The sequence below is a fragment of the Marmota monax genome, unplaced genomic scaffold (genome assembly GCF_021218885.2).
Source record: "Marmota monax isolate L192 unplaced genomic scaffold, Marmota_monax_Labrador192_F-V1.1 WCK01_AAM20220418_F8-fsc00131, whole genome shotgun sequence".
NCBI classification, from domain to species: domain Eukaryota; kingdom Metazoa; phylum Chordata; class Mammalia; order Rodentia; family Sciuridae; genus Marmota; species Marmota monax.
The window spans coordinates 3,225,345-3,252,977 of NW_026693141.1; the positions used below are offsets into that span (position 1 = coordinate 3,225,345).

Genomic DNA, 27,633 nt, shown 5'->3' on the forward strand with positions numbered 1-27,633 from the left:
GACAGGGAAGGAAGGAAAGAGGGAAAGAAACAGGGAATAGTTCTGGCAAAAGCTTGGGTATGCTCTTCTGTCACTCCTAAGAAAGCTGACCTGTAATCCTAGGGGCTCGGAAGGCTGAGGCAGGAGGATCACGAGTTCAAAGCCAGCCTCAGCAACTGCAAGGCACTAAGCAACTCAGTGAGACTCTGTCTCTAAATAAAATACAAAATAGGGCTGGGGATGTGGCTCAGTGGTTGTGTGCCCCTGAGTTCAATCCCTAGTACACTCCACCCCCCCAAAAAAAGAAGGCTGTCACCTTGGCTTAGGTCCATCCCAGGCACTCAGTGTGTTAATATGCTACAGCGTCCAAGTGAAATCTCACTGCCTTGGGGGGATTTTTGGCAAGACCCCATCTAGAAGGAAGGAAGGAAGGGAGGGAGGGAGGGAAGGAGGGAGGAGAGAGAGAGAGAGAGAGGGAAGAAAAGTAAAGAAAAGAAGGGAGGAAAATGCTGGTGGGTCATGCAAGGAAGCTGAGCTCAGGGGTGGTCCACATGGCGGGGTCCTGGGGCCTGGGAATGTCCAGGGCGCTGGGCAGAAGGAGGAAGCCTGGAGCCTTATTTCTAGGTATAAAGCAACAGGCTGGGGCAGCATATCAACAGTAGCACAGACAGGACAGTCTTGATCCTGTAGTAGTCAGTTGCTGTTAGAAAAGCCAAGGCCCCTTCTGTCACCAGATGATGAAGAGGAGCGGGGGAGGGGAGGTGCAAGGAGATATCTTAATTAGCATGGGAACCAGAGTTACTTCTAAAGAGTCTGAACTATTTTACCCAGTAAGTTTGCGGCCTGAACAGAAGAACTTGGGTGTAAGAACTCCTTGGAAGAGCTTAGATCCCTCCCAAGAGTGAAAGAGTGCTTGCTTCCCAAGGAAACAGGGAGAGGAACAGACCCCGCATCTCAGTCCTTTCATCCTCCTATACCCATTACCCTCTCTGTCTAGGGTGTCATGGGTAAAAGGCTCAGAGCAAAGAGCATGGAGAAGGTGCCTATAAACCCTCCCTCCCCCAAGGTCTGAAAGTTGAAAGAACAGCATCTTGAGGAGCTCTGGGCTGTAAGAGGCAGTGTCCATCCTTGGAATTGGAATGCTTTGCTCTGGTTAGTATTAGAGAGCTACCTGCATCGAGTCCAGAAAAGATGGCAATGAAATAGTGACAGTCATATGAACAAATCTGATAGCTGCAAAGAGAGAGTTGGGTTTTTCAAATGCTTCAATAGTTTTACCTGCAGAATTTGATCTTGTGTTTCAAAAAGGAGTTAGGACAGATATTCTTTCCCCCCCTTTCACAGATAGGGAACTAACACTTGAAGAGTTCCTGCTATCATAAGCAGGCAGATTGTGGAGCAGAGTAGAAACACAACCTTTTTTTTTTTTTCTCTGCAATGCTTGAGACAGTATCCAGGGCCTTGTGCATGCCAGGCAAGTGCTTTACCACGCTATACTGTCAGCCAAAAATGCAATTGGTTGTGGGTGGGTTGTAGGGATTGAACTCAGGGGCACTCGACAACTGAGCCACAATCCCCAGCCTATTTTGTATTTTATTTAGAGACAGAGTCTCTAAATAAAGTTGCTTAGCACCTCTCTTTTTTTGAAGCTGGCTTTGAAATTGTGATCCTCCTGCCTCAGCCTCCCAGGCTGCTGGGATTACAGGCATGCACTGCCATGCCGGGCAATTCAAAACACAATTTTTTCTTTTTCTTTTTTTTTTTTAAATATTTATTTATTTTAGTTTTCGGAGGACACAACATCTTTGTTTGTATGTGGTGCTGAGGATCGAACCCAGGCCGCACGCATGCCAGGCGAGCGCGCTACCACTTGAGCCACATCCCCAGCCCATAAAACACAATTTTTTCCTTCTTAAATTATTTCTGGAGATTGTTCCATTTTTCCAGCCAGTATTTCCTGAGCACATACTAAAGCCAGGCACTGTGGTAGGGATGGAGTCAGGAACACAGACATCGTGGTGACCTTATGTTTTGAATGTAGTAGGGAGGACCGTATTGCACATACAGAGAGAGAGATCTAGAAACGCATGCACCAGTCACGCTCTGAAGGAAGAGAAGGGGCTGTCCTGGGAGACCCATTAAGCTGTAGGCTTCTCTAAGTCTGTGATCTTTCTTTCTTTCTTTGCATCCAATTCAGGGGCTTGCATGTGCTAGGTAAGCACTTTACCACTGAGCTCCAACTCCAGCACAATCAGTGATTTTGTTCAAACTCCTGAGCTATACAATTGTCAGGATTCTTTCCAATTTGAGAATTCTATAGTTCCTACTTGATCTCTGCAAAAATCAGGGAGTTTTTTTTTTTTTCTCCCCACCTTGCCCCATCCCACCCCACCCCCACACTGCTAAAGGCTGGCCTCTCCAAGCTGTGTCCCTGAGTCTTTCTGGTGAAGAGAGGCAGCTCCCACCACCTCAGCTGTGTGCCTCCGGAGTGCAATTGTTATCAAAACGCCCCCGTGACATGGGGAGGAACAATGCTTCAGAGGTTCATGAAGTCATGGGAACGAACGTCCCCTGCTAAATCTAAACCTCCAGTTGCTGTCATTTGTCCCTATCTAGCCAGTGTGTTTACCTTTGAAGGTCTGCAGCCCTGTCCCCTGGGGCTCCTGGCAGGGCTGCTGGGTGGTACTCATTCCGAAGGCAGGAAGAACACCTGAACTACTGACTTTCCCCACGTACCCAAAGCTTCCCCAATGGAAAGTGTACCCCAAGACGAAAGTAATAATGGGGCTACCTAAAACCTGGGTGTTGTTCACCAAACTACCAGGAAGGTGAATACAAATCTTTAACAATTACCAACCAAGTAAGACAGTTTAGAAAACCCCCGGAAAGGTGAACGATGGCATGAAGATGTGGGGGTGCTGTGGTAATTTCTGATTTTTTTTTAAAATAGTTTTTTAGTTGTAGTTGGACACAATACCTTTATTTTATTTATTTATTTATATGTGGTGCTGAGGATTAAACCCAGTGCCTCACACATGCTAGGCGAGCGCCCTACCACTGAGCCCCAGCCCCAGGCCGAAGCAATTTCTGATTTTTACTGGTGGAGGAAATAGCCTGTATCTGTGAAGGGTCCTGTGATTCAAAGCCAATTTTTTGCACTTTCTAACTTGGATGCAAGGCATGGTCTCCTGTGCATTGTATGAAGCAGGTTAAGTAACTGCCAACTGTGAGGCTGAGCCATGTCCACTTTTATTTGGGTTGGGTGGGTTTTGTTGGGCTGGTGTGACTGTGTACAAGGGAGGGGTGTGGGTCAACCAATCACTTCCTTGTATCAAGGAAGCACTCAAGGTCGGCTTCATCTGCATCCTATATTGTCTGCTCCCAGGGGCAGACATTTCATCTTTTAACTGTTTATGAGACACAGTAGCCAAACAGTGGTACAATGAACATCAGTGTGCAGTTACAACACTTTCATTCACTCTTTGAATGGGAGTGGCTTAGAAGTCAGGCTGGAGGGGGTGAATCCTGACTCCGCTGTGTGATCTTAGGCACTTTCCCACGAGAGCCTCAATGCCCTATCAGTAAATCAGGATTAATGATAGCACCTACTTCATGGAACTGTTGTGAAGATTAAACAGGGCTGTGTTTTCATCTGGCTTGGTGCTGGCACCCACGGTGAGGATCAATAAACTCCAGCTATTATTCACAATGTGATTAATAAGGAATGAACACTTAAAGAGTTTCCTGAAGCCAAAAGCAAGTGGATAGCTGAGCAAAGACTAGAAACACAACTACTTATTTATTTATTCATTTTTGCAGGGTTGGGGACCAGACCCTGGTGCGTGCCATGGTTAAAACGTTTCCCCAAATTTCATGGATGGAAACTTAATCCCCAATGCAGCATATCCCCAGTGTTGAGAGATGAGACTCTGGGAGGTGATTAGTCAGGAGGGCCCTGCCATCATGAATGGGTGAATGAGTTATCTTGTTGTCAAGTTGAGCTCTCTCTAGCGTGCCTGCTCCGTGTTGCCCTGTGATGCCCTCTGCCATGCAATGGTGCAGCAAGAGGCCTTCAACAGAAGTCCAGAAGATGCCAGCACCTTTGCTCTGAAACATTCCAGCCTCCAAAACTAGGAGCTAGATAAAATTGTATCCTTTATAAGTTACCCAGTCTCAGGGATTCAGATGTAGCAACAGAAAATGGACAAAGTCACAAGTATTTAACTATCCAGAACTTATTTACCAGATGCTGTGTTAAGTATTAAATGCACATGAAATAAAGTGAGATTCTGCAGGATGCAGTGGTGCAGGCCTATAATTCCAGTGACTTGGGAGGCTGAGGCAGGAAGATCACAAGTTTGAGGCTAGCCTCAGTAACTTAGTGAAGCCTTAAGCAACTTAAAACCCTATCTTTTGTTTTGTTTTGAATATTTATTTTTTAGTTGTAGTTGGACGCAATACCTTTATTTATTTATTTATTTTTATGTGGTGCTAAGGATCAAACCCAGGGCCTCACACATGCGAGGCAAGTGCTCTCCTGCTGAGCCACAACCCTAGCACCAGTAAACCCTGTCTTAAGAAGAAAAATAAATAAATAAAAAACAGACTGGGAATGTAGCTCAGTGGTAAACAGCCTCTGGGTTTAATCCCTAGTACCAAATAAACAAATAAATAAATAAAGTAAGTGAGGTTCTTGCCTTCAAAGGAAGAACTAGACAGACGTCTGTAACAAAACATGTGAAGTCAGACAGTGGATTAAGTCACTAATAAAAGGCAAAGGTTACTCAGGTAGGAAATGGTTATTTCTGGCCTGAGGGGCAGAGGCCAGATCAGAACTGGCTACACCATAACTGAGCCTCTGAATGGACTGGCATCCGCAAAGACTTGAGAGTAAATCTCAAAGATCAGAGTTGAGACTCAAAGGCCACCTACCAGGCAATGGGAGGGAAGAGGGACAGGTTAATTGGGGCTAGAACTTGGAGTACCACATTCGGGAAGCTGGGCAAGAGGAAAGTTGAAGAGTTTGAGCAGGTAATGAATACGGTCACTTCTGAATCTGAGGCCAACACTCCAGTGGGTTGGTGGCAGGTGAAGGGAAGGCAGGAGAGGAGAGAGGTGCAGGTGCAAGCACCAGACACCACCCAGAGTTCAGAGGGCAGCGGGACATAGCTCTGTCCTCGAGGTGCTCAGACCTTGTCTGAAGATACAGCATCCCCACATCAACATCCAAGGAGGAAGCCACATGACAAAGTCACATCCATCTTCGGGTGCATGCCAGGGAAGTAAGGTTTTCCCTTCCTCGTCTGAATAACCAGGTAATGGTAACACATTTCCCTTTCTGGATTTATGAGAATTCCATCAAGTGAAGAAGTGAGGTGTTGCCATCCTGCCCAGGATACAGGTGAAGCTCGACTCAGCACCATGTGGGTGCGGGCTCTGGCCTGGTCAGCATCCAGGATGAAAGCAGCTAAAGACAGGCCGTTTCATTCCTCTGCATGAGCCCAGCAATGGGAAGATGGCCCTGGGCTCAGAGAGTCTAGGGAGCAGGCTGGAGTGGACCATGGGGGCTGAGCCAGGCTCAGGCTTCTTTCGTTTCAACCCCGTGATTCCATCTCCACGGTGCACCTCTTTTGCTCCTGCTATGGTCTAGACCGGGGCCCCTGAGTGTGCCGCACGGCCTCAGTGTCAACACGTTTGAAGTTGGACTCATCACGTTCTCCATGTTTCTTTTCCTCATCTCCAGTCTCAGTTAATGCCATTCCCTCTCACACCCAACCCCGCACTCAGATGATCCCCCAGCCACCCATGCTGGAAGCCTGGACCCCTGCAGCACCTGTCTGCCTCAACACACCTCGCACACTGTGCCCACCGTGCACATCCTTCTGCCCTCCAAATACCTCTCACATCAGCCCCTTCTCTCCTCTCCTGCCACCACTGCCCAAGTTCAAGGCCTTCAGGACTGCTGCCCTTGCTCACCTCCATTCTCTGGTCCCGAAGTCCACTGCAACTAGAATGATCTTGATCACGTGGAAAGTGGGCTTTGCCCCTCCCTCTTTACAACTCTTCAGGGATTCTGGTCTTCAAGATCCTGCCTCCATGCACCTCTCCAGGCTCATTTCCCATTGATCTCACACCACCTGTGCTCGGATTAGGAAAAAAAATCTCTGCTGATCTCAACTCTTTGCTTTTCCCTGTGGCTCCACTTGCCTGGATGCCTTCCCATTCATTCTCTCTTCCCTTGGTGAAGTCCTCATCTTCCTCAGAGACCCATGTCCCTCCTCCAGGAGTCTTTGCTGATGGGTGGTCTTGCTTTCTGCTGCCTGTGTGTCTGCCTGCACCATGGATCACAGCCCCTACCAAAAGCTAGCCATGTGTGTGTACGGGTGTTGCTTCTCCCTAGAGGTGGAGGCTACACTGCCTGTGTTTGCATTCTCAGTGTGGTGCTCAGACTTGGCACACTCTGACTGTGACGGTAGATGTGCCTGAATAATAATGACATAGGGCATGACGTGGGGCGAGGTGCCCAGATCAGACTCCAGTTGATCTTCGTAGAATCACATAACTCAGCAGTCAGATAAAGCCCAATCTTGTTGATAAAATTCAAATACTTCTTCATGTATTCAGCTTTTTGGGTACTAAGCACCTTCTTGGGGTCAGTGACCTGCTGGGCACTAGATTCCAAGGCAAACAAAACACTGCTCTGACCCTCAGAGAACTCTTATGTCAATGATTAGAAAGCCAATGTAAGACCATCCCCTAGGGCTGGGAATATAGCTCAGTGATAGCACTTGCCTAGTGCTCAATCCCCAGCACAACAAAAGCAAAAGCATCCCTGACTTCTTATGAGTTAGGAGTTGGTACAGTGTCTTCTGGAGGGCTAAATGTGTGCACTTAACTTTTATTAGGGATGTGAATGGGGAAGGGAGGCTCTGTCTCACCCCAGTTGTTGTGATAGGGCATCAAAAGTTCTTCAGGATAAGGATCATCAACAGGACTTACAGGGCCTGCACTTGGGGATGAGGTCAGCAACATCACCAAATTACACTTGTAGTCAAGAGTCATGACCTCTAACACTGCATGCCAGAGATGATGGAAAACCATTTAAAGTCTTGTGCCATAGGTTCCTGTGTAACATCTCCCATTCACACTTGCATTCAGTATCTATATCTTATATATGATGTGCTTCTGGGTGATCTGAGAAAGTAAAAGATAACCAGGAGGACCCCATGTAAGAAGTATTAAGTCTACTAGGGGAGTTAACACATGTATACAAATAACCAAAATGCAACAAATCCCAGAAAGATTGTGGAATAGCATCTATAAAGGGCTTTTTATTTCAACTACAAATTCTTGTTCTGGGCCAGCAAGCTCATTAGTTGGAGCACACTGTTAAATGGGGCCAGTGGCACAAGCCAGTTACCTGGGGACAGCTCTGCTCACCGACCACAGGTGAACTCTAAAGCCAGACTGCCTCTTTCCTGAAGCTCTGTTGTAGGGAAGCTGGGAGGCCTTTATGATCCCAGGGACAGTCCTGCACAATTCTTACAACATTGTCTTCAGATACGGAGAGTAAGTAGCTCATTTACTGAGTCCAGATATCTGCTCATCTGGTCATGAGACCAACCCTAAATAGTGTGTGGATTTTAAATGTTCCAAGTTTTGCAAAGTTAATGTGATCGCTTCTGAGTTTTTAGAGTTGATTTCACCAGTGTAAAAACATTGCTTAAGTCAGAGAGGATACGATTTTTTTAAAAAATTAAATCTTAGTTTTAAAAAAGTATTGTTTGGTTTCAGATGAGAAGCGAGCCTTTTGTTGGCACGAATGTCAGAGGAACAACACTAAAAAAACATCAGATAACACACACACACACACACACACACACACCCCTAGGGTATTCAGAGGGAACACCCTTTGTCTTTCCCATATTTCCCATATGTGGCGTGGAAAATGGGGCCAGAACGATCCTGCAGAAACTTCCTGATGAAAACAGCCGGTCAGCCCTTCCCAAGCTTGAGGCCCAGTGCCGCCGAACCCCAGCCGGGGCTCCCGCGCTTCCTTAGTAGATCCGTGGACTCGGGGCCCTGAGGGCAGCGGTTGCGCGCCATCGAATTGAGTAGTTTACAGAGTCCAGAGTCCCTAGGACGCGGCTGGGGTCTGGGATGGGGGGGAAATCCCCCCACTAGGCCCCATCTGGCAGAGAGACTCGGGATTAGCAACCCAGGAGTCACGTGAAGACAAATTTACGCCTTCCCCGATTCCAGTGTTAATCACCCCTCCCCCTGCAGCTCTTCATCCGGGCGACACTGTTGTGCCTCCTTTGCAGCAGGTTACTGGGTTTGCATCCCCAAAAGCAGTATTTTTGTTTTTTAAATGCAGCTGGGGGGGGGGCGGGTAGGGTGACGGTGGGGAAGCGGGTGGCTTCTTTGTTCTTTCGCTGGGTAAACTAGCCTTAATAGAATTCTCCAACTCCCACTCCCTATCCCCGAGTTTGCCAATTTCTCTCATCCTCACGGTGAACACGAGCTGCTTCTAGCATTGAGGGTTCCCGTGTTCCAGGCCCTAGGCTAAGCGCTTTTCCTGCATTATCATATTTAAGTCTCTTGGAGGTAGGTGTTATCATCCCTAGTTTTTGGATGAAGAGAATTAAGTTGGCACACCTAGGGTTGAGCCCAAGTTTGGTTTGACTCCAAAGCCCTAAGTCTCTATTACAGCTTTTTAAATTTTTTTCCAAAATGTTTTTAGTTATTCATGGGCACAATATCTTTATTTTGTTTATTTATTTTTATGTGGTGCTAAGGATGGAACCCAGTGCCTCACATTTGTGAGGCAAGCGCTCTGCCACTGAGCCACAACCCCAGCCCCTATTACTGCTTTTTTTTGTTTTGTTTTGTTTTAACACAGCAAGAATGACTTAAGTCTTATCGAGCAATTATTACATGACAGGTACCGTACAAAGCATTTCCCCAAACTACTCTCAGAGGCAGTCTGCCACTTTACCAGTTCTGTGATCCGGAACAAATTTCTTAGCTTCTTTTTGACTCAATTTCCCTGTCTTCAAATTAAAGCTTAAAATAGGGCTGTTGTGAGAATAAGTTAATTAACGAATATAAGCACTTAGAACACAGATTGGCATATATTAATCCCTAAAAATTTTGCCTTTTAAAAAACCATCACCCATTTCACAGGGAGGAACCTGTGTTCCTTGGAGAGATTAAGGAATAAATTGATCCAGATTGCAGGGTGCGCATCCTGCACCACACATCTGCTCAGAAGTCGTGCGGGATCCGGCCCGCCTGCAGGTGAATTCCACCTGCCTAGTGGAAGACGCGCTTCCTGGGCGTAGCTGCAGCAAGTGCCACAGCACGCGAGGCCACTAACTAACACTGAAGGCTGGGGGGTCTGCCTCGCTTAAGACTTCCTGGGGTCCGGGAGGTGTGGGAGATCCCATCAAATCCCTCCAAAAACTGCTCAGGATATCCCAGCGTCGGGGCAGGCTGCCCAGCGGGAACTCCCAGCCAGTACCGCACCCCCCACCCCCACGCACTCGCGCACACGCACACACACACGCACCCTCTGGCTAGGGGCGGCCCGCCCGCGCTCCCCCTCCCGCTGCGCTCCAGGGCGGAGTTTCCTCCCCTGCTCATTGTTCGCGGCCCAGCGCCCGCCCAGCCACCGCCGCGCCCGGCCCCGCTGCGGCTTGCTGGCGCGCTCCTGGGGGAGGGGGCAGAGGCCGGCGCGGACGGGACGGGGCGGGAGTCGCCGCAGCCGCCGGCGGAGCAGCAAACGCTCAGACACTGCCCGGACGCAGCCGCCGCTGCTCCTCTACCCCTGGCTCTGCGCCCCAACCCGGCTCTGCGGCAGGGAGGAGGGGCCGCCGGAGCACGACTCCAGAGTGCGGGGCCACCGCCAGGCCTTCGGAGCCACCGCCAGGCCTCCCAGAGCGGCGCCCACGTTCCAGACGCACAGACCCTGCGCCAACCCCGCAGCCACCTGCTTCGGGCCCGGAGGCGAGGGCACGATGCGCTCCGCGCTGGCGCTTTCCGCGCTGCTTCTGCTGCTTCTGCCGCCGGCGTCGCTCTCCCAGAATGACAGTGAGTAGCCAGCCCAGGCTCCGCTGAGACCCGTGCAGGGCTCCTACTCCCCCGGCCCGGCAGGGCTACAGGGAAACCCGCTGCGCCGCGTGTTCCGACCCCGGAGCAGCCACTGTGCGCCCGGGCCACACGCAGAGCCTGACCTTGCAACATCCACGCCCCCTCCAAACCCAGAACGCCTCAGATGCCTCGAGCGTGGATTAGCTCAGCCTTTCCTGGAGCGGGCGTTGGAGCGTGCAGTGGCAAAACGGGCGCCCCGAAGCTGAATGGGTTTACGGGGAAGAGAAGGGAAACTTTGGGCATAGCGAGGCTCCACGCTACCGCGGGACCCTCAGGCTCAGATTACGCTTCCTTCTTGTGTTGGAGCGGGTAAGGGACAGAATTGGCAGTCGTTGATTCTAGGCAAAGCGGCTTGCTAAGGATTCACGAGGAAGTCCCTAAAGCAGGTGATAAGCTTCCAGTATGGGACCACGCAGGCGGTGGCTTTCTGGCTCACGGATTTCTTCGGGTGTGCAGGCTCGACCCCTGAGCCCTTGTTGGAGCTGGTAGAGGAGAGAGTAAGTGGACCTTCCACAGTCCCAGAATCACTGGTCTGAATGGGGACCTTGCCGCCCTGTTGCCAAAGGAACAGATCCCCTCTCAGTGCATAGCCAGAGTGGTGGGACTCCCTCTAGCCCCTTTGTGAAAACAGGAACTTCTCTACTGAAAGAGGATTGAGCTGCTCTTACATACACCTTAGAGATTGTACAGGCTTATATGAAAGAGAGAATTGCATCTCAGGGACACCCTCACTGTGTTACTTCTAAAAGCAAAGTGTTACTTTCTTTTGGAGAGACAACAACGGCTGCAAACCCAACCATAGCAGGTGTCCCAAAGCCCCTGCAAATGGCCACAGACTCAGTCTAAGAGAAAGGCAGGGTTCATATTATTGTCACCTTAGCACTTGTTTGCAGGGAGAAAGAGTGGAAAGCAGACTCCCACCCTAGGGACAGGATGACTTTGGTGACAGTCCGTACAGGGAAGGGACTCTGCTGCTGAAGGTGCTTGCGTTTGGGACTAGATTCTGTGGAGGGACAATGAGATGGCAGTACAATGTTTCCTCAGCACCTCAGCAAACCTTGGAGGTGCGGGAAGGCTGGCATTCACATCACGCAGGCTTCCAGTGGTTGGATGGCTCTGGACTCTAGCCTGGTCTGAAATGGAAGGCCACTCCCAATCGGATAGGGTATATGCCCCTGCAGGCGGGGACACATTGTGAGGAATTTTTAGGATGGCTGTCTCTGCAGATTTGCACAACCCTCAGGGTTGAGGAGTTGCTGGAGGGTGTTGGTTCCCCTTAGCCCTGTCCTTGAGGTAGTCGCTTGCAACCCTGAGGGAGGCTTTTAGCACTACCTTAAAGCCAAATGGCTTAGTTCATGGTGCTTCTGAGCTAAGACCCCCACTGTTCTTTCTTGAAGAGGGAGATGCTTCAGGTTATGCTGCCACAAACCCTCCCCAAGCCCAGGATAGAGATGAGCCATGGTGGGAGCTTGATACGTACATACAAAAATGCCCATAACCCCCACACCCCACCACAAACACTGCCATGTTTATTGTCAGTGCACCTGGCTTTTCCCAGCCCTGGGTGCTCAGTCCCCCCAATGCCATTATTACAGTGTGAGGTGCTTCAGCAGTGCACAGTGGCAGGGGGGCTGCTGCTGCTGCCGTCGCCAATTTGCACACTAGGGAGCTGGGGAGGCTCCATCAGGCTGTTTTCAGTGGACTGGCTTGAGCCCTGGAATTCTGTGATTTGATGTAAAACAACTGGTTTACAGTGGTGAGTCTCCTAACTAAGCTTGTCCCTCCAGCTTACCTTCCGATACAGGTGGATCATGGGGTCTCCAAGGTAAACAGCATTAAGCCCGGGGCCTTTTGCTTTGATATCCTCTTGACGTTGCAAGTCATACCTCCAAACCTGAGTTTTCTTACATGTGAGATAGAATAAAAATGGAAGGGATCTCGTTTCCCCATTATAAGGTTTCTGGGCTTCCGTGTTCCCCAAGCTGCTGAAAGAACAGCCTGATGAAACACCCACACTCTGATAGGCATTTGATGGGTAAATTCTGGGCACAAGAAAGGGGTCAGACTTAGGGTCAGATGACCTATGTGGTTGTGGATAGTGAACCTCTTTGAGTCTCAGTTTCCTCCTGTAAAGAGACTGCAGACCTGCCTCACATTTGCCCTGTCGGTGACAACCTGGACAGATTTGGCTCTGTGCTCAGCTCCTGGGCAGCAAAAGTAGTGATGATTAATAAAGTCTGATTATTGAGTGCTGATCAATTTGAGGCACCTCAAGCATCAGGATTCTGCTGATTGTGGGTATAGTCTGTACATAGTGAGAGAAACAGAAGCCCAGTGGGGGAGAGGGAGACCCCTGGGAAACAGGGGTAAGATTGCCTGTCGGGACCCCTGGGGAAGAAGGGAAGTTTTTCTTTTTCTTTGTTTTGTTTAGTTTTTTTCTTTTTTTTTTTTAAACTTATTTATTTTTATGTGGTGCTGAGGATTGAACCCAGTGCCTCACACATGCTAGGCAAGAGCCTGGGGGTATGTAGCCACTGAGCCACATCATCAGCCTTTTTAAACAGTTTTTTTTTTTTTTTTTAAGAGACATCTGAATTGCTCAGGTTGACTTTGAACTTGGCAATCCTCCTTCCTCAGCCTCCTGGGATTACAGGCCACCATGCCCAGTGAGGAGGGAAAGTTTTCATATAGGGATTTTGATGTAAACAGCGCTAACCTGAGCTGGGAGACATCCTCCCAGGCTGACAGAGGGGAAATTAATTGTAGGATGTGGGGGAGATGCAGGTTAGGAGGGAACATGATGGGAAACCTTAAGGTGGGGTCAGTGAACTTCAGGAGGGCTTTGGGGAGAATTGAACTCTCAGAGCTGGAGAGAAGGTTCCATGGGATGAGGTGGGGGGAGGTGCACTGAGTGGGAGAGGGGTCTGTCAGGCAGGAGTGAGCAGACCTGGGTCAGGCCAGGCCTGAGGGGAGAGTGTCAGAAAGACACCGGCACCAGGTGGCAGTGTGGCTAGATCTAGAGGGTAAGGCCAACAGCTACGCATCCCAGGAAGGGTCCCTAGGGATCACCCTGGGCCTAGATCAGGCAATCCACAGGTGTGGGGAGAACCCTGCAGGCTGCTCCCCGCCCCTGCCTTTCTCTGAGGAATCCACTTTGAAGCCACTGATTCTGATGCCTCTGCCCTCAGGAAGCTGAGAGGGGAAGGAGGAAGGGGCCCTGTGGGTTAGAGTTGGCCTGGGCCGGAGGGCGGGAGGTGTCCTAGAGGCTTCCCTGGTGTCCTAGATGGAACTGCACGGTGTTCCATGGTGTTCCATGGTCCTGCGTGTGGTGAGTCCCTCAAGGGTGGGGTCAGCTCCGTGTTCGTCTCCACCGACTCGGGAGTTTTTAGTGTTGGATCGTTGAACTGAAGGGAGCTGCCCTCAGCCCCTGGCTTCAGCTCTTGCAAGGGGCGTCCCAGGCCAGCTTGAGTCCTGGGCGGTGGAACCTGGCTGGTGGGCTCCTTCTGCAGGAGCCAGAGTTGTCAGGAGCAGCTGCTGGGCACCAGGGCTTGTGGGCTTGGAACTGGGGCTGCCATGACAGGGTGGCTGCTGGAAGGACAGTTCAGTGCTTCGCTCAGAACCCCAGACTCCAAGTGGGAGGTCTGAGGAGCCCTGTCTACAGCTGGGGCCCTTCTTGGGAAGGAGAGGCCAATGTCCTTTACCCCTCAGGAAAGTGGCTGCTCCCGCCTCAGGGCCCCCTTCAGGTCTGTGGAATGCCAGATTGTGCTCTAGTTGGAATGGAAGTTGCTCCCATAGAAGTGGACCAAGAGGCCGTCCCTGCCCCTCACCCGCCAGCCTGAGCCTGAGCCCCCTGGGGACTCTGCAGACCTGGGGCCAAAAGCTCTTTCCTCAGCTCCAGTCGTTTCCTATTTGTGCCCACGGGGTGTGAGGCAAGGAGCTCGGCTGGTGGGGCTTCCTGTCACGTCCTGTTCCCTGGAACACCATGGATTTGGACAAATCTCTCTTTTATCATGTGTCCCATACCCTTGTTGGGCCGTTAGAAGATCGGAAGAAGTAGCAGACCTGGGATGGTGACACTCAGGGGCCGCCGAAGACAAAGGTATTCTCTCTGTAAGAAAAGCCTTCGGGAAAGTCTACATCAAAGATCTATTTTGAGGAGCCTCTTCATATTTGCAGTAGGATTTCCCATAAGATTCCTCCCCGCAGTAGCCTGCTGGCTGTTCAGAATGGAAGCCAGTTGGCAAAGGGTGATTTCCGGACCATTTCTAAATAGGCCTGACAGCCACAGGGCACAGAGCTCTAGAGCTGCAGAGCCTTCTGGAAGTCATCTGCTGTAACCTGCTCCTTTTCCAGTTGAGGTAGAACAGGCCAGCAAAGTGGGTCACTTGCCCAGAGTTCCTGGTGGCTCCCAGATGTGTGTGTACAGGTGTGGGCAGCTGTATAACTAGACACGGAGCCTGTCTCAGGGCCAGTCCTCTCCTGGGAGAATCGCAGTAATGAGGAAATTTCTAGATTGTTCAAATCTCTCCCCACCCCTCCACACGTCATGGTAAACTGAGGCTTGGGGCCACCGCGTGATTCAAGAGCTAAGCTCCCCAAGAGCTCCTGGCTGCTGTGCCTTGTGACTGAGTCTCTCTCCCATCGAGGCCTGTAAGCCTGTAGTGTCCACAGTGCCTGCAGTAAGTAGGTGGTCAGGAACTACTAGGGGATAATCAGCACCCAAATACAGAGCCACCTGCAAGTTCAGGAGCAGCCCCTGCCCTCGTGTCCCACATCCCAAGCTCTTATGTTGTCTCAGCCTTGACCCCACCCTGTACCACCACAGCAGTGGCCAGACAGACCCCCCGCAGCTGGAGTTGGCCTCTGGGCCCCTAGTCCTTTCTCTCCTCCCTGTGTTCCCACCCCTCTCCCTGACACATACTACCACCACCCTCTCTTCCTTTGTAGCTTTATTCCCCTCAGGTCAGCCACCTCGCACTTCCCTAGGGCCAGGGCATGGGGTGGCACCCCGTCCGCCAATTGTCATGGCCGGAAGGCTGCGTGCCTCAGCCCAGGGGAGGAGAATTCTGAGGAGTGGCTGAGTGTGGCTTGCATTCAGGCCTGGTTTGGGGTGCAGGGGGCCCTCCCAGAACCAGGTCCCTGGAGACCTGGGCCAACACGTCTGATCTCTAACCTTCCAGCTGCTTGACCTTGGTTGGGATAGATGGGACAGTGGTGGCAAGGCCAGGCCTAATGAGGGGGCACTTGTGATTGGCTCTGCGTGAGGTCACAGCCACCTGGCTGAAATGCACAAGAGCTTGGTCCAAGACACCAGGTCCCACAGTCTCCATCCAGTCTGATTCCCATGCCAGCCTGCTCAGGCAGGATGATGCAGGAGCCCCCGTGCACTCGCCTGGGCTGGCACCAGGTTGCCACTGGATATGTATCTCTCACCGCCCAGTCCAGAGGGGGGAAGCTGAGCACAGACCTGGGCTTGCATACCCCATACCACCAGCTGTTCTCCCAGGTGTCCACAGGGCTTCCTCTTTTCTACCTCTGCTTGAAGGCCACTTTCTCAGAAAAGCCTTCCAGGGCTGCTTTGCATAAAACTCTTCCCTGCACACACCCTGTGTCTGTACTCTGCTTTATTTTCTCCCTAGCTACTTTTACCTGATGTCTGCATTTCTTCCTGTTTTCCCTACCTGGCCCCCGCCCACCATTAGACTGTAGGTTCCACGGGGGCAGGAACTTCTTTTCTTGACCTGACTCTAGATGAAGAGAGGAGGTGGCAAGCAGGGCTGCCCCTGGGTCTCAAGAGGAATGGGTGGTGGGCATGAGAGCATGCAGGAGACTCCTGGCAGAAGGAGGGCTATGGATTGTGCAGCAGGCTCAGGCTCAGGATCCCTCAGTGGAGCATTAGGGCTGCTGTTTACTAGGACTTGATTTGTCTGCTTATAGTAATTAAAACCAGCAGGAGGGGGCGCTGGGGTTGTGGCTCAGTGGTAGAGTGCTTGCCTAGCATGCATGAGGCACTGGGTTCAATAGTCAGCACCACATAAAAATAAAGATATTATGTCCACCTAAAAATGAAAAATAGTTAAAAAAAATAAGCAGTGGATTAAACAAGACAGAAGTTACATTTCTCATGTAATGGGAGTTCAGAGGGCTGATATGGTGCTTCTGCGTGATTAACATAAAGCCTCATGGCTCAGAATGGCTTCTGGGGTCCTATCCCTCAGGAAAAGGGGAGGAACAAGAAGGCTGCAGCTCCTTCTTGGAGGGTTTCTCCTAAAAACCAAACACAAGTTAGGTCTTGTTGAACAGAACTTAGTTACATGTCCACATCTAGCTGCAAGGGAAGCAGGAAAGAGTACTTTCCTTAGAGTAATTTTTATTTCAGGTACCTAGATATCTCACCAAAAGTCAATGGCTCAGTTAGAAAGGAGCATCAAACAGTGGATGTTGGAGTGGATGATTGGCAAACGCTACCACAGAGCTGGTCCCTGAAAACTTTGGGCTTCTGGCTGCCCTCAGTCCTCCCGTGGTAGCCAGGTCAACTCCACCCCTGCAGGAGGGTAACAGTGAGCAGCCTCCTCTGTGGGCTGAGGCTGAGGCCCGCTTTGGCTGAGCTCTGCCCGGCTTTGCCCAGTATTCAGGCTCTGGCCTCGTGGCACTGAGGAGGCAGAACCTGGATTCTCCCACTCGGTCCCTCAGCCCTGAGCTCCAGCCAGGGCCCTGGAGACTCCCCGTGAGCCAGGCCTTGCCCAGGGCAGGCACTGGACAACTTGGGTTTCCCCGTGGGCCTCTGGGTAGGGAAGAAGTATCCCTGAGTCTCATATTCTCCTCTTACCCCCATGTGGGCCAGGTCAGGACCCAGGGAGACACCTTCTGAGGAGTTGGGTCTCTGCACTCTTGGTGAGAGCAGCTGGGAGCAGGTGACTTTACCTCCTGGTGAAGGTGTATTGTGGAGGTGCCACTGAGACCTTGGGGTGCACTCTTGGGGGCAGTGTGAGAGTAGAACAGTTCAGGGGCAGGGTTCATGTCCACCCACTGGGTGCAGCCCTACCCTTCCCTGTTCTGAATCGTGCGTCTCCACGAAGAGTACCTTTGAGAAAAAAAGTTCTACTGTCAAAAAGAAGAGAAGAGCCAGGCACAGTGGCCCATGCCTGTAATCCCAGCAGCTCTGGAGGCTGAGGAGGCTGAGGAGGATCGTGAGTTCAAAGCCAGCCTCAGCAAAAGCGAGGTTCTAAGCCATGGTGGAGTATCCCCTGTGACCTTGAAGGTTCAGGCTTTCTCCTTTGAGGTCCTTTACCATTTAGTTACTGCTCCATGGCCAGTCACTTGGGGGACAGGTAATTGCAGACCTCAGTCTCTGATGAGGGCAGCCAGGCTGTGCTCCCACCTCTCCCAGCCCCCACACCAATGCATCTGACCCAGCTCTAGGGGGCGCTGCTCTCCGCTTTGGGCATTGAGTCACAGAGGCTTTCCCAGCCTGCGCCCCTTTCCTACAGTCCTGAGGTTGTGCCATCACATGGTTCACTGTTGTCTCACATTCCGTGGCCCTCCCCCCCGCTGGACTAGTGCTCCCATAAGGCCTCTGAGCTCCTCTGGCCAGGCCTGCTGCACACCTTGACCTGCTCAAAGGTCCAGGTATCTCCCTCTCCCTTCCTCGAAGCAGCTTCCTTCCTGGCATCAACTGACTCCGCCTGGACTCCGGCACCAGATCCCCAGTGATGTCAAGGAGCCAGGCAGCGGAACAGTGAAGGGGACGGCGGTTCTTCTGCAGCCAGCTCCACGGTTTCCTCTTCAGGGAGGGGGTGGCCAGGGAGGAGGTACCTGAAACTACAATCTAATGTGGACCAGGGAAAGGAGTAGTTACTTATAGAGAAGTGGGAGGGAGCTAGGAAGGGAAGGTGGGAAGTATTCACAGATCTGCACAAACCCAGGGGGACTATGCTCTATGCCTCGGTTTACCCAAATAGTGAGATTTTGTGCTTTGGGGGTCTTTTTGTTTTTGATGCTGGAGATTGAACCCAGGGGCACTTTACCATTGAGCTGCATCCTTGCTTCTTTTTATATTTTATTTTGACACAGGGTCTTGCAAAGTAGCTGAAACTGGCCCTGAACTTGCTGCCTTAGCCTCCCAAATCACTGGGAGTACGGTGTGTGCTGTTGCACCCAACCCATATGGGCTTTATTTTCATTTTCATTTTTTTTAGTTGTCAATGGACCTTTATTTTATTTATTTATTTATTTATTTTAGAGAGAGTGAGAGAGAGAATTTTAATATTTATTTTTTAGTATTTGGCGGACACAACATCTTTGTTTGTATGTGGTGCTGAGGATCGAACCCGGGCTGCACGCATGCCAGGCGAGCGCGCTACCGCTTGAGCCACATCCCCAGCCCTATTTTATTTATTTATATGTGGTGCTGAGAATCAAACCCAGTGCCTCACACATGCTAGGCAAGCGCTCTGCCACTGAGCCATAACCCCAGCCCCCATATGAGTTTCTGGCTTTACTTTTATGCTCTATAAAGCAAGTTGCATACCCAGCTGTCCAAAAAGAACAGTAGTACTCCTCAAGATTTTAATAGGCTCTCCATGAATGATTAATACACGAGTAAAGAATTGTTATCCAAATAAAAGGAAACTGAGATCCAAGAGTTTGGAAATGCTCTCTGCTCTTCCCCTTCTTGGAAGGCCAGTGCATATTGTGGTCTTCTATGCCCCGAGATGCCCCCTGAGTAGGGCTGTTGCTACCTTTAACCTGGGGCTTGAGGCCCAACAGTGGTGCTGGTTTGCAGAGAGCCAGTATTAAAATGTTCTCCAATTCACTTTAACCAGGGGGCCACACGTGTTTCTCCAGATGGTAGATTAACATCCTGGTTTTTGTTTGTTTTGTTCTTTTGGTACCAGGGGTTAAACCCGGGGGTGCTCTAGCACTGAGCCACATCCCCTCTTTGTTTTGGGTACCAGGGATTGAACTCAGGGTCACTCAACCACTGAGCCACATCCCCAGCCCTATTTTCTCTCTCTCTCTTTTTTTTTTTTTTTTGGTGGGGGATGGGTTCTGGGGATTGACCAAGGCACTCAACCACTGAGCCACATCCACATCCCAGCTCTATTTTGTATTTTATTTAGAGACAGGGTCTCACTGAGTTGCTTAGTGCCTCACTTTTTGCCAAGACTGGCTTTGAACTTGCGATCCTCCTGCCTCAGCCTCCCAAGGCACTGGGATTAGGCACTGGAATTACAAGCATGTGTCACCATATTCGGCTTCTCCAGCTCTTTTTATGGTTTATTTTGAGACAGGGCCTCCCTACATTTCTGAGGCTGGCTTCAAACTCCTGCCTCAGCCTCCTGAGCCTCTGGGATTACAGGTGTGCACCACCATGCCTGGCTATTAAAGTCCTCTGGACCACCATTGTGAAGTCCTGGTGTCCCCAGGAAATTTGGGGGGAAATGCCCACATGAGGGTAGAGTGACCAACTGCCCCAGTTTGCCCAGGGCTAACAGGCTAAAACACAGACAGCCCTGTGTCACTGACCACACTGAAAAAGCATCAACTGGAAACACACCAAGGACGTGTCTGGGTGTGGTGGCCAAGTGAGACCCTGTTGAAATGAAAATGAAACCTCAGAGGGCCTTTTGGGAATGTATAGGAAACCCCATGGGAGGTTGTGGCCACTAGAAGTACCAGAGACCAGTAACATTCAAGGCCTGTGGTCCCCTCATGGCTGTTACTTCTCAGACATGGAGGTATTATTTAAAAAATTGTGGCTCTGAGTGAATGTGCTTTTGATGTTTGATCTCTGTGGTTCGCTGCTTGCTTCTTTCCTATTGTGCCTCTGTCCCCTGCTGCTGTTGGAGTTTCTGACCCTGACAGCTTCTGTTTTAAATTCAGTCTGAGTCCCATTATCCTGCCATCTGCCTGCTGCCCCAGGAGCCTGGAGCAGTGGATTGCTGTGGACGCTGTCACCCTGCCCTGGCCCTGCCGCAGCCGCTCCATAGCCTGCTCAGCAGGGCTGATGGAGCAAAGACCCAAGGAGCACACGCATCTCGCCGCCTCGCCTGGAGGCTGTCCTAGTTCTGAGAGCCGCACAGTGGCTGCAAGGAGCCACCAGTTTGCATGCGCTGTCTGGCTGCAGTGAACACTTGGGCACCCCTCCCCAGGTAGGACAGTGAGTGAGGGGGTCTCTTGCTCAGCCAGGTACAGCCCTGCATCCCAGCCCTAGGGAGCGCTGCTGAGTGACTCTGGGCAAATGCAGTGGACCTGTCCTGTCACCTGCACTCTTGCCCCATGGCCCAACTTAGAGCCCTCCATGAAGTAGTTTCTCATTCTGAGGGCACCTGATTTTTGTCTTTCCCCTGTTCCTGGGAGAACTTGGAAATCGGATCCTGTCCACAAAATCACATCTGTGAATCCCACAGGCGCTTGAAGGCAATTGTGTCCACACACCAGCCATCATTGCTCCTGGGGTTCCCTGGTATTCTGGCTTAGGGTGTGAGGTGGGGTGTGGGGACTGGTGGCAGTACTGGGGACGAAACGCAGGAGGGTCCATGCCAGCTGGGGTTTGAACTGTGGAGAAGGGAGACAAAGAAAATAGGTTTGCAGAGAAGGAGGTGGTCCCTTTGAACATGCTGAGTCAGAGGCCTCCTCTGCGGGCCTCAGTTTCCTCCTCTGTGGATGGGGTTCACAGATTGAGGTAACCTGGGAGGGGACACCTAGGAGGAGACAGTGCTGATGCTCTAGGCTCTTAGGGGTGGCTGGAGGGGAAGCTGTCCTCTAGGCAGTTGCCTGCTGGGGACAGCCAGGGATACCGTGAGGTCCTGGATGACCTGGGAGGGCATGTGTCCCTGCCCCATGTGTTCTGGGGCCTCTCTCCTCTTTGTCTCCCTCTGTGTCCAGTGGCCAGGAGAAGAGGCAGGAGCTGAAGGCAGGTGTCCATGGGCATTGTGCCCCACCGGCTAGCACAGCTGCTTTGAGGGTGGACATAGAGGCCAAGGAAGGGTGACCTAGCACTGACCCTCCATTGCCATCTCTCCCTTACTGGATGGGATCAGTGATGCCAAGGGTCCCCCTAGTTCTGATGTTACAAACTACAAACCCAGGATGGAGAGGAAAGTTCCCCCCCCCCCCCCCCACACACACACACTTGGGACCACACTCAGCAGTCTACATCCCTAGTGTTTTAAATTTTTTCTTTCTTTCTTTCTTGTACTAGAGACTAAACCCAGGGACACCTTGCCACTGAGCTGCACCTTTAGACCTCTGTATTTTTTATTTTGAAACAAGATGTGGCTAAGATGCTGAGGCTGGCCTTGAACTTGGAATCCTACTTCAGCCTCCCAAGTTCAGGCGTGCCGCGCCATACCCTTGCCTGTGGCCTTGAAGGAAGAGGGAGCATATTCAGCCACTGGATCCTGGGCACTGGGAGTCAACCGCTGCTTGGCCCTGGGCTCTCTGTAGCTCCGTGCCTGGCTCTGTCCCCTCCTCCCCCATCCTGAGGCATTGGTGTCAGCTCTTCTGCCTGGGTGTCTTTGAGCATCTTGTCACTGTACCACAAGGACCAGGCTTAAGAGAAACAAAAGCAGGCTCCTGGACTATGGTCTCTGAAGTCCTGTGGGGCTGGCCTGCTGCAGCTGAGGGGGTTCTCATTGAGGGGGTTGCCACCTTTCAGATGCGACTCCAGGGAGGGAAGATGGTGGGGACTTATTATGTACCAGGGTCACCTCTCAGGGTTCTATGTAGGCTCCGTCCACTTTAGTTTCACCTGAATGTTCTGGACCTGGGAGTGGCCAAAGGGAGCAGAGAAAGAAGGTGCTGCCCTCAGGTCTGCTTTCAGAAATAGTCTCAGTGACCTAAGCTCGCCTGCCCCTTCCCTGACCGCCAAGCTACAGAGGGGTCTCCCCAGTGTCTGGAGAAAGACACACGTGTCATGAGCCTCCTGGACCACTTTTAGGGCATGAGTGTGCAGCTCTTTGGACACCTGGCTCCACCAGGGCTGGCCTGGGACTCTTGATTCACTTCCTAGGTGGAGCCCATAGGAAGCGGGCTTCCTTGGCTGGCCCTGGCTCTCAAACAGGGTGAGACTTGGCTTTGTTTAAAAGGAACCTGCCTTTAACTTTCCTGGAGATGGGGGAGCCGGTCCTCAATTGTTTGGTTATATCCATTCACTTGGTTTGTTTGTTCTTTTTAAGCAACACCCCCGCCCCCATCTGTCCCTCCCCATCAGACCTCTGTTCCCCCAGAGCAGGCCCCAAACTCCACTGGCTTCACCAAAGAAAGCCAGATTTTGTGCACCCTGGGGGGATGGGGGGCAGCCATGTGTTTTCTTCACCTACTGGGAACAGGGGGAGCTGGGGTAATGGAGTTTGGGCTTTATTTTTCTTACTTTGTCGAGTAAATGGGGTGATAGCTGTAGAACTGGATGAGTCCCCAGCCCACCCTGAGCACACAGGTATTTAGCCTGGGGAACATCCCCCCCACCCCACTGTGGATTATCCTGCAGTAAGGACACAGGTGTTATTTTTTTTTGGAAGGAGTATTGGGGATTGAACTCAGGGGCACTCAACCACTGAGGCACATCCCCAGCCCTTTATTTAGAAACAGGGTCTCCCTGAGTTGCTCAGTGCCTTGCTGTTGCTGAGGCTGGCTTTGAACTCGCGATCCTCCTGCCTCAGCCTCCTGAGCGGCTGGGATTACAGGCGTGCGCCACCACGCCCGGAGACACAGGTGTTATTGCTGGAAGGAGAGACTGCTGTCCAGGATAGAGCACACAGTTTGGAAATTTGGAAAGCCACACTTGGTGGCCGTGACCTTTGGCTTCCACCAGGTGGGAGCTGGCCATTCCCTGGGAAACTCACAGGCTCCAGTTCACACAGCTCTTTCCTAGAGGCCACTCTGGGTTTGGACGGCGACTATCCCACAGCCGTGAGTGTGGGGATTTCCCTCTGGTCCCCGGCCCTTGTTTGCTTCAGGCCCACAGTGGAGGCTGGCCTCTAGAGGTTTCCTGGGGCTGCTGAGAAAACTACACATCTGCCTCCTTTCATGGCTGCGGGAGGCGGGAGGTGGCGTGGGAATGACAGTGTGCTCCCTCAGAAAAATATTTACCAAGGTTGTTTTTGAACTTACTGCAAAGGGAAGAGCCCAGTGCCAAATGTGTGCGCGCCATGGCTCTGGAAGTGTGTGTGTGCCCGAGGTCGCAGCGCAGGCGCCCCTGGGAGGAGGGCTGCCTGCCCAGCCACGGTACGGGGAGGGAGGAAGTGGCGCACTAGACAGCCTAGAAGTCCCCTCTTCCACGGCGGTGGGATCGTCACCTCCAAACCCAGAGTGGCCCCTGGGAACAAGAGAGAAGGTTCTGTGGAAGTGGAGCCTGTGAATTTCCCAGGGGATGGATTGCAGTCCGCCTCCCTGACCTGGGCTGTGGGGTCTCCCCTGGTCTAGTCACCTGTGTCCGCAGTCCAGGTCTCCCGTCTGCACAAGGAACGTAGTAAAGATACCTCCTCATAGGGAGGGACTTGTCTCAGGGTCTGGGCCAATGTGGGGAGCCTCTGTCAAGTTGAAGAGTGCCAGGGATGGAGGTAGGTATTTAATGGGTAAATGCATAGAAAATTCCAGCGTGTGAGCAAGAGCACATTGACACCTCTGCCCTGTGGTCCCAGAGTGGTCATCAGTGTAACAAGACACACAGGTGGCCAGTGAAACTGACCTGAAGACAGGGCGAAGGGCACTCTGTCACCTCCCCCAGGTGCTGTCCTGTTGTCCTGACCTTTGTCCGGCAGCCTGTCTTGGCAGGTGAGGGGAGCTGGGGCAGCTGGCCACCAGCCTGCCCCTGCCCGCCTGCTGGCAGTGGGTTGGCTGCTCCTGGGCGCCCTGCCCGGCCAGACAGATCAGGATTCACATGGTCTGCAGCAGGCGGAGGGATTAGGAGGCCCTGGAAGGGTATTGTTTTAAGGAGGTTAGTCCACTCCTTCCAACTCAGGAAGACCCAGCCCCTTCCCTGGGCAGGCGTTCCGTCAGCCCCTGGACAAAGCCTTGGGGACTCGGCCCCTACCTTTTGTTGGGACCATCCATGACAGGCAGGGGCACAGGATGGGAGCAGAGGCGGGGGGAAAGGAACCAGAGGAGGCAGGGTGAACTCAGCCCCAGGTAGCAGCAGGGCCCGAGCCTTTGATGGCACAATTGACAGAATTCCAAGCTCTCCTCTTGCCTCTCCTCCTCCGGCCTCAGAATTATACTAGCGAGCAATGCAAGGAATGTCTTTAGCAGCTTCCTGCTCAGGGGCTCAGGGGTGGGACTGAGGGTGGGGTTTGGCCCCTGTTGTACGTTACTCTGTCACAGGGTCTGAGGGGAACAGGGTGGGGAGGCATTGCCAGTCCTGGGCCTCTGATTACTTTCTAGAAGGGATGCAAAGGTCCAGGAGCCCCACCCCTTTCTGCAGTATGTGGAACTAGGCCTGCTGAGCTGGAGGGGTGGCCTGCTGGAGAGCAGTCCCTGGCCCCAGAGTGCTCTGCTGTACCTGGAGTGACAGATGCCCTCCAGGAAGTGGGTCTGACGCACAGAGCAGATGGAGCTGCCTGCACAGGGATGGCCTGGGACCCTGGGTGAGGAGGCCTGGAGGTGGAGCGCAGTGTGCACTGGACCAGGCTCCCGCCCCATCTCACCCCACGCTCTGCAGGACCACAGCACCCGGCCCTGCCCAGCCTTGACACTGACCTCTTTGAAGTACACACAGATGTTCCCCAAAGTCAGAGTCTGCAAGGCTTATGGCAGCCCTATTCATGATGGCCCTAAATTAAAAGCCACCCAGATGCCCATCAGCAGTGGAATGCTTCCCAGTGACATGTTCACAGAGGAGAATGCGGTACTGAGCACGAGTAGGCCCCAAGTCCGCACCCGGAGAAGAACCAGTCACGCCGGGTGCAGATCACAGTGGGCGGTCGAAACCAGAGCCAGAGGACTGAAGAAGACCAGGCTGTCCTTGATACAAAATTTAAAAACAGACAGAACTAACGTGATGCTTTGTATCAGAATAGTGATTAACCTGGGGGATGGAGGGGAACCTGGGGTGGGCTTCTGAGGTACACTCCCTGTTTTGCTGTGGTATGCACTGTGTTCTGAATGTCAATGAAATGGTTTTGGTTTTTGTTTCTATGAAGTGGGTGGGCTGGGGAGGTGGCTCAGCGGTAGAACACTTGCCTGCCATCCTCAGCACGGGTGGATGGATGGATGGATGGATGGATGGGAAGGGGATGTTCTCCCAGGACCTCCATGAAGTTGTGGAGGCAGCAGATGCTCAATACGCACCATCAGGCTCCAGCCTGGTAGCTCAGGTGAGCTGCTGTGGGGACCAAAAGCAGGGACCCGCTGAGGAGCAGGGAAGGGAAGAGCAAGCTGGGTGCATTGATCTGGCTGCTGTGAGCCCCCAGCCCCGACACCAGCTGGCACCGGGCATTTCCGCGAGGCATCTGTGGGCACCGTCCCTAGAACACACTTATTGGGCGTCCACTGAGACTGGGTGCTGTGCCGGTTCCAAGGATATTAGGGGGGTGGTCACAGTCTCCTCCGCATCCCAAATCCTTAGCAGTGACCTCTGTGCACAGAGGGGAGGGCACCTCTGTAAGATCTCCATCTTGCCATGGTCACTCCTGATGTCTCTTACTGGAGGTGGAATGTTTAGATTCGTGAACATATTTTTGCCTTTTAATTTGTTTTTGAATAGGTAACCATTTGGGGTGTTCTTTCCTTTGTTGGTGACATATTGTCTGCCATTTGTTGTCATGTGGCTGGGCTTCTCATGATAGGCTAGTAGGAGTGGCACTTGTTGCAGCTGGATAGAAATAGGCTTCTAGCCCCAGACCCCGGAGGGATCTTACATATCAAAGGTTAGCAGACGCCTGTAATCCCAGTGGCTCAGGAGGCTGAGGCAGGAGGATCTCAAGTTCAAAGCCAGCCTCAGCAAAGGTGAGGTGCTAAGCAACTCTGTGAAGTGAGACCCTGTCTCTAAATAAAATACAAAATAGGGCTGGGGATGTGGCTCAGTGGTTGAGTGCCCCTGAGTTCAATCCCTGGCACCCCCCTCATATACCCCCCCCCAAAAAAAAAGTTAGCAGACGATTGAATGCTTGGCTGCCTGTATTTGTGAATAAAGTTTTATTGGGACACAACCACACCTGACAGTGATTGCCCTTGGGCTTGCAATGGCAAAGTTGAGTAGCTTAGACGAGCTAGTAAACAGACCAACAGAACAGTTTGCCAGTGCTTGTTGTACCTTACTGTGTCACGTTGTCATTAGACCACTGAGGGGGTAGTTCCTTGCCCACACAGTGCAGGTGCAGAGGCAAAAAAGCCATTCACTGAGGCTGGTGCCCCAAAGTGACCCGACTGCCTACTTGCTGGGTGTTGAACAGGTCAGGTGACCTTTCTCCACCTTGGTTTCTTTACTTTTTTTTGTGGTCCAGTATTCATAACATAAAATGTACCATTTGACTCCTCTTTTAGGTGACAGTGCAGTAAGCAGCTCCCAGCCATCGCCAGCACCCACCTGCAAACCTTCCACCTGCCCAGCAGGAAGCTCACCCCCCCCCCCCCAAACACTGCCCACCCCTTCCTCTAGCCCCAGGGACTCCTCACTTTCAAAATGGCGTCGCGTCACATACCTCCTGTCATTTTCAGAGTTAAGTGAGGTACTAGACAGAAGTACCTGGCCCTTCGGGATGGTCAGTATATTTTATTTATTTATTTTGGGAGGTACTGGGGGTTGAACTCGGGGGGCACTTGACCACTGAGCCACATCCCCAGCCCTGTTTTGTTTTTTATTTAGAGACAGGGTCTCACTGAGTTGCTTAATGCCTTGCTTTTGCTGAGGCTGGTTTTGAACTTGCCATCCTCCTGCCTCAGCCTCCTGAGCAGCTGGGATTACAGGAGCGTGCCACTGCGCCCGGCCTATTTTAATACATTTTAGTTCCCTGCCTTCTCTGGAGTCGCTTGTCAGGCTCTCATTAATATCTACACTGCTTAGGAGGACAGCGGGGGTGCGGGTGGTAGGTGGGGGGTTGGGGGAAGAGGCAGAAGAGAGTGACTTCCGTTTCCCTGAACTGGAAGCCCAGGCCTAAGAGAGGGTGCATCCAGGAAAGGCTGAGCTGCTCACTCCTGCTCCGTTCTGCCACCTACCTACGTGGTCCTGACCCAGGAGCTGGGAGCCCAGCTCTGACAGATGGAGGCCCCAGCTGACTAGCCCTTCCCTGCCAGGCCTGGGTCTGGGTGGTGGTCGGGGGCAGGACTTCAGTCTGGCAGCAGGAAGGCCTTCCCTGGCAACCCCTCCCTCTCCCCTGGCTTCTGAGGTGGTGAGGACGGACTTCCTGGAGCCAGGCCCCACCCAGGCCTCGGTTTCCTCTTCTTTCTGCCAGCAGACTCAGCCTCAGTCCCTGGTCTCAGTCTTCCGTGGACCACGGCCCCCCAGGGGCTGCCATCTTTTCTCCCTCAGATCAGTCAGGCTTCTCCTGAAACCTGGAAGGG

The 27,633-nt window shown here is 52.2% G+C and overlaps 1 protein-coding gene across 1 annotated transcript in view; it reads left to right on the forward strand.

The window, feature by feature from the left end:
* Podxl (podocalyxin like) overlaps positions 1-27,633 on the forward strand; it is a 70,462-nt gene that overhangs the window by 14,348 nt on the left and 28,481 nt on the right. Inside the window, exon 2 of the mRNA XM_046455097.1 lies at positions 9,639-10,071. Within this exon, the coding sequence (XP_046311053.1) occupies positions 9,639-10,071 (433 nt within the window). The remainder of the gene's footprint in view (positions 1-9,638; positions 10,072-27,633) is intronic.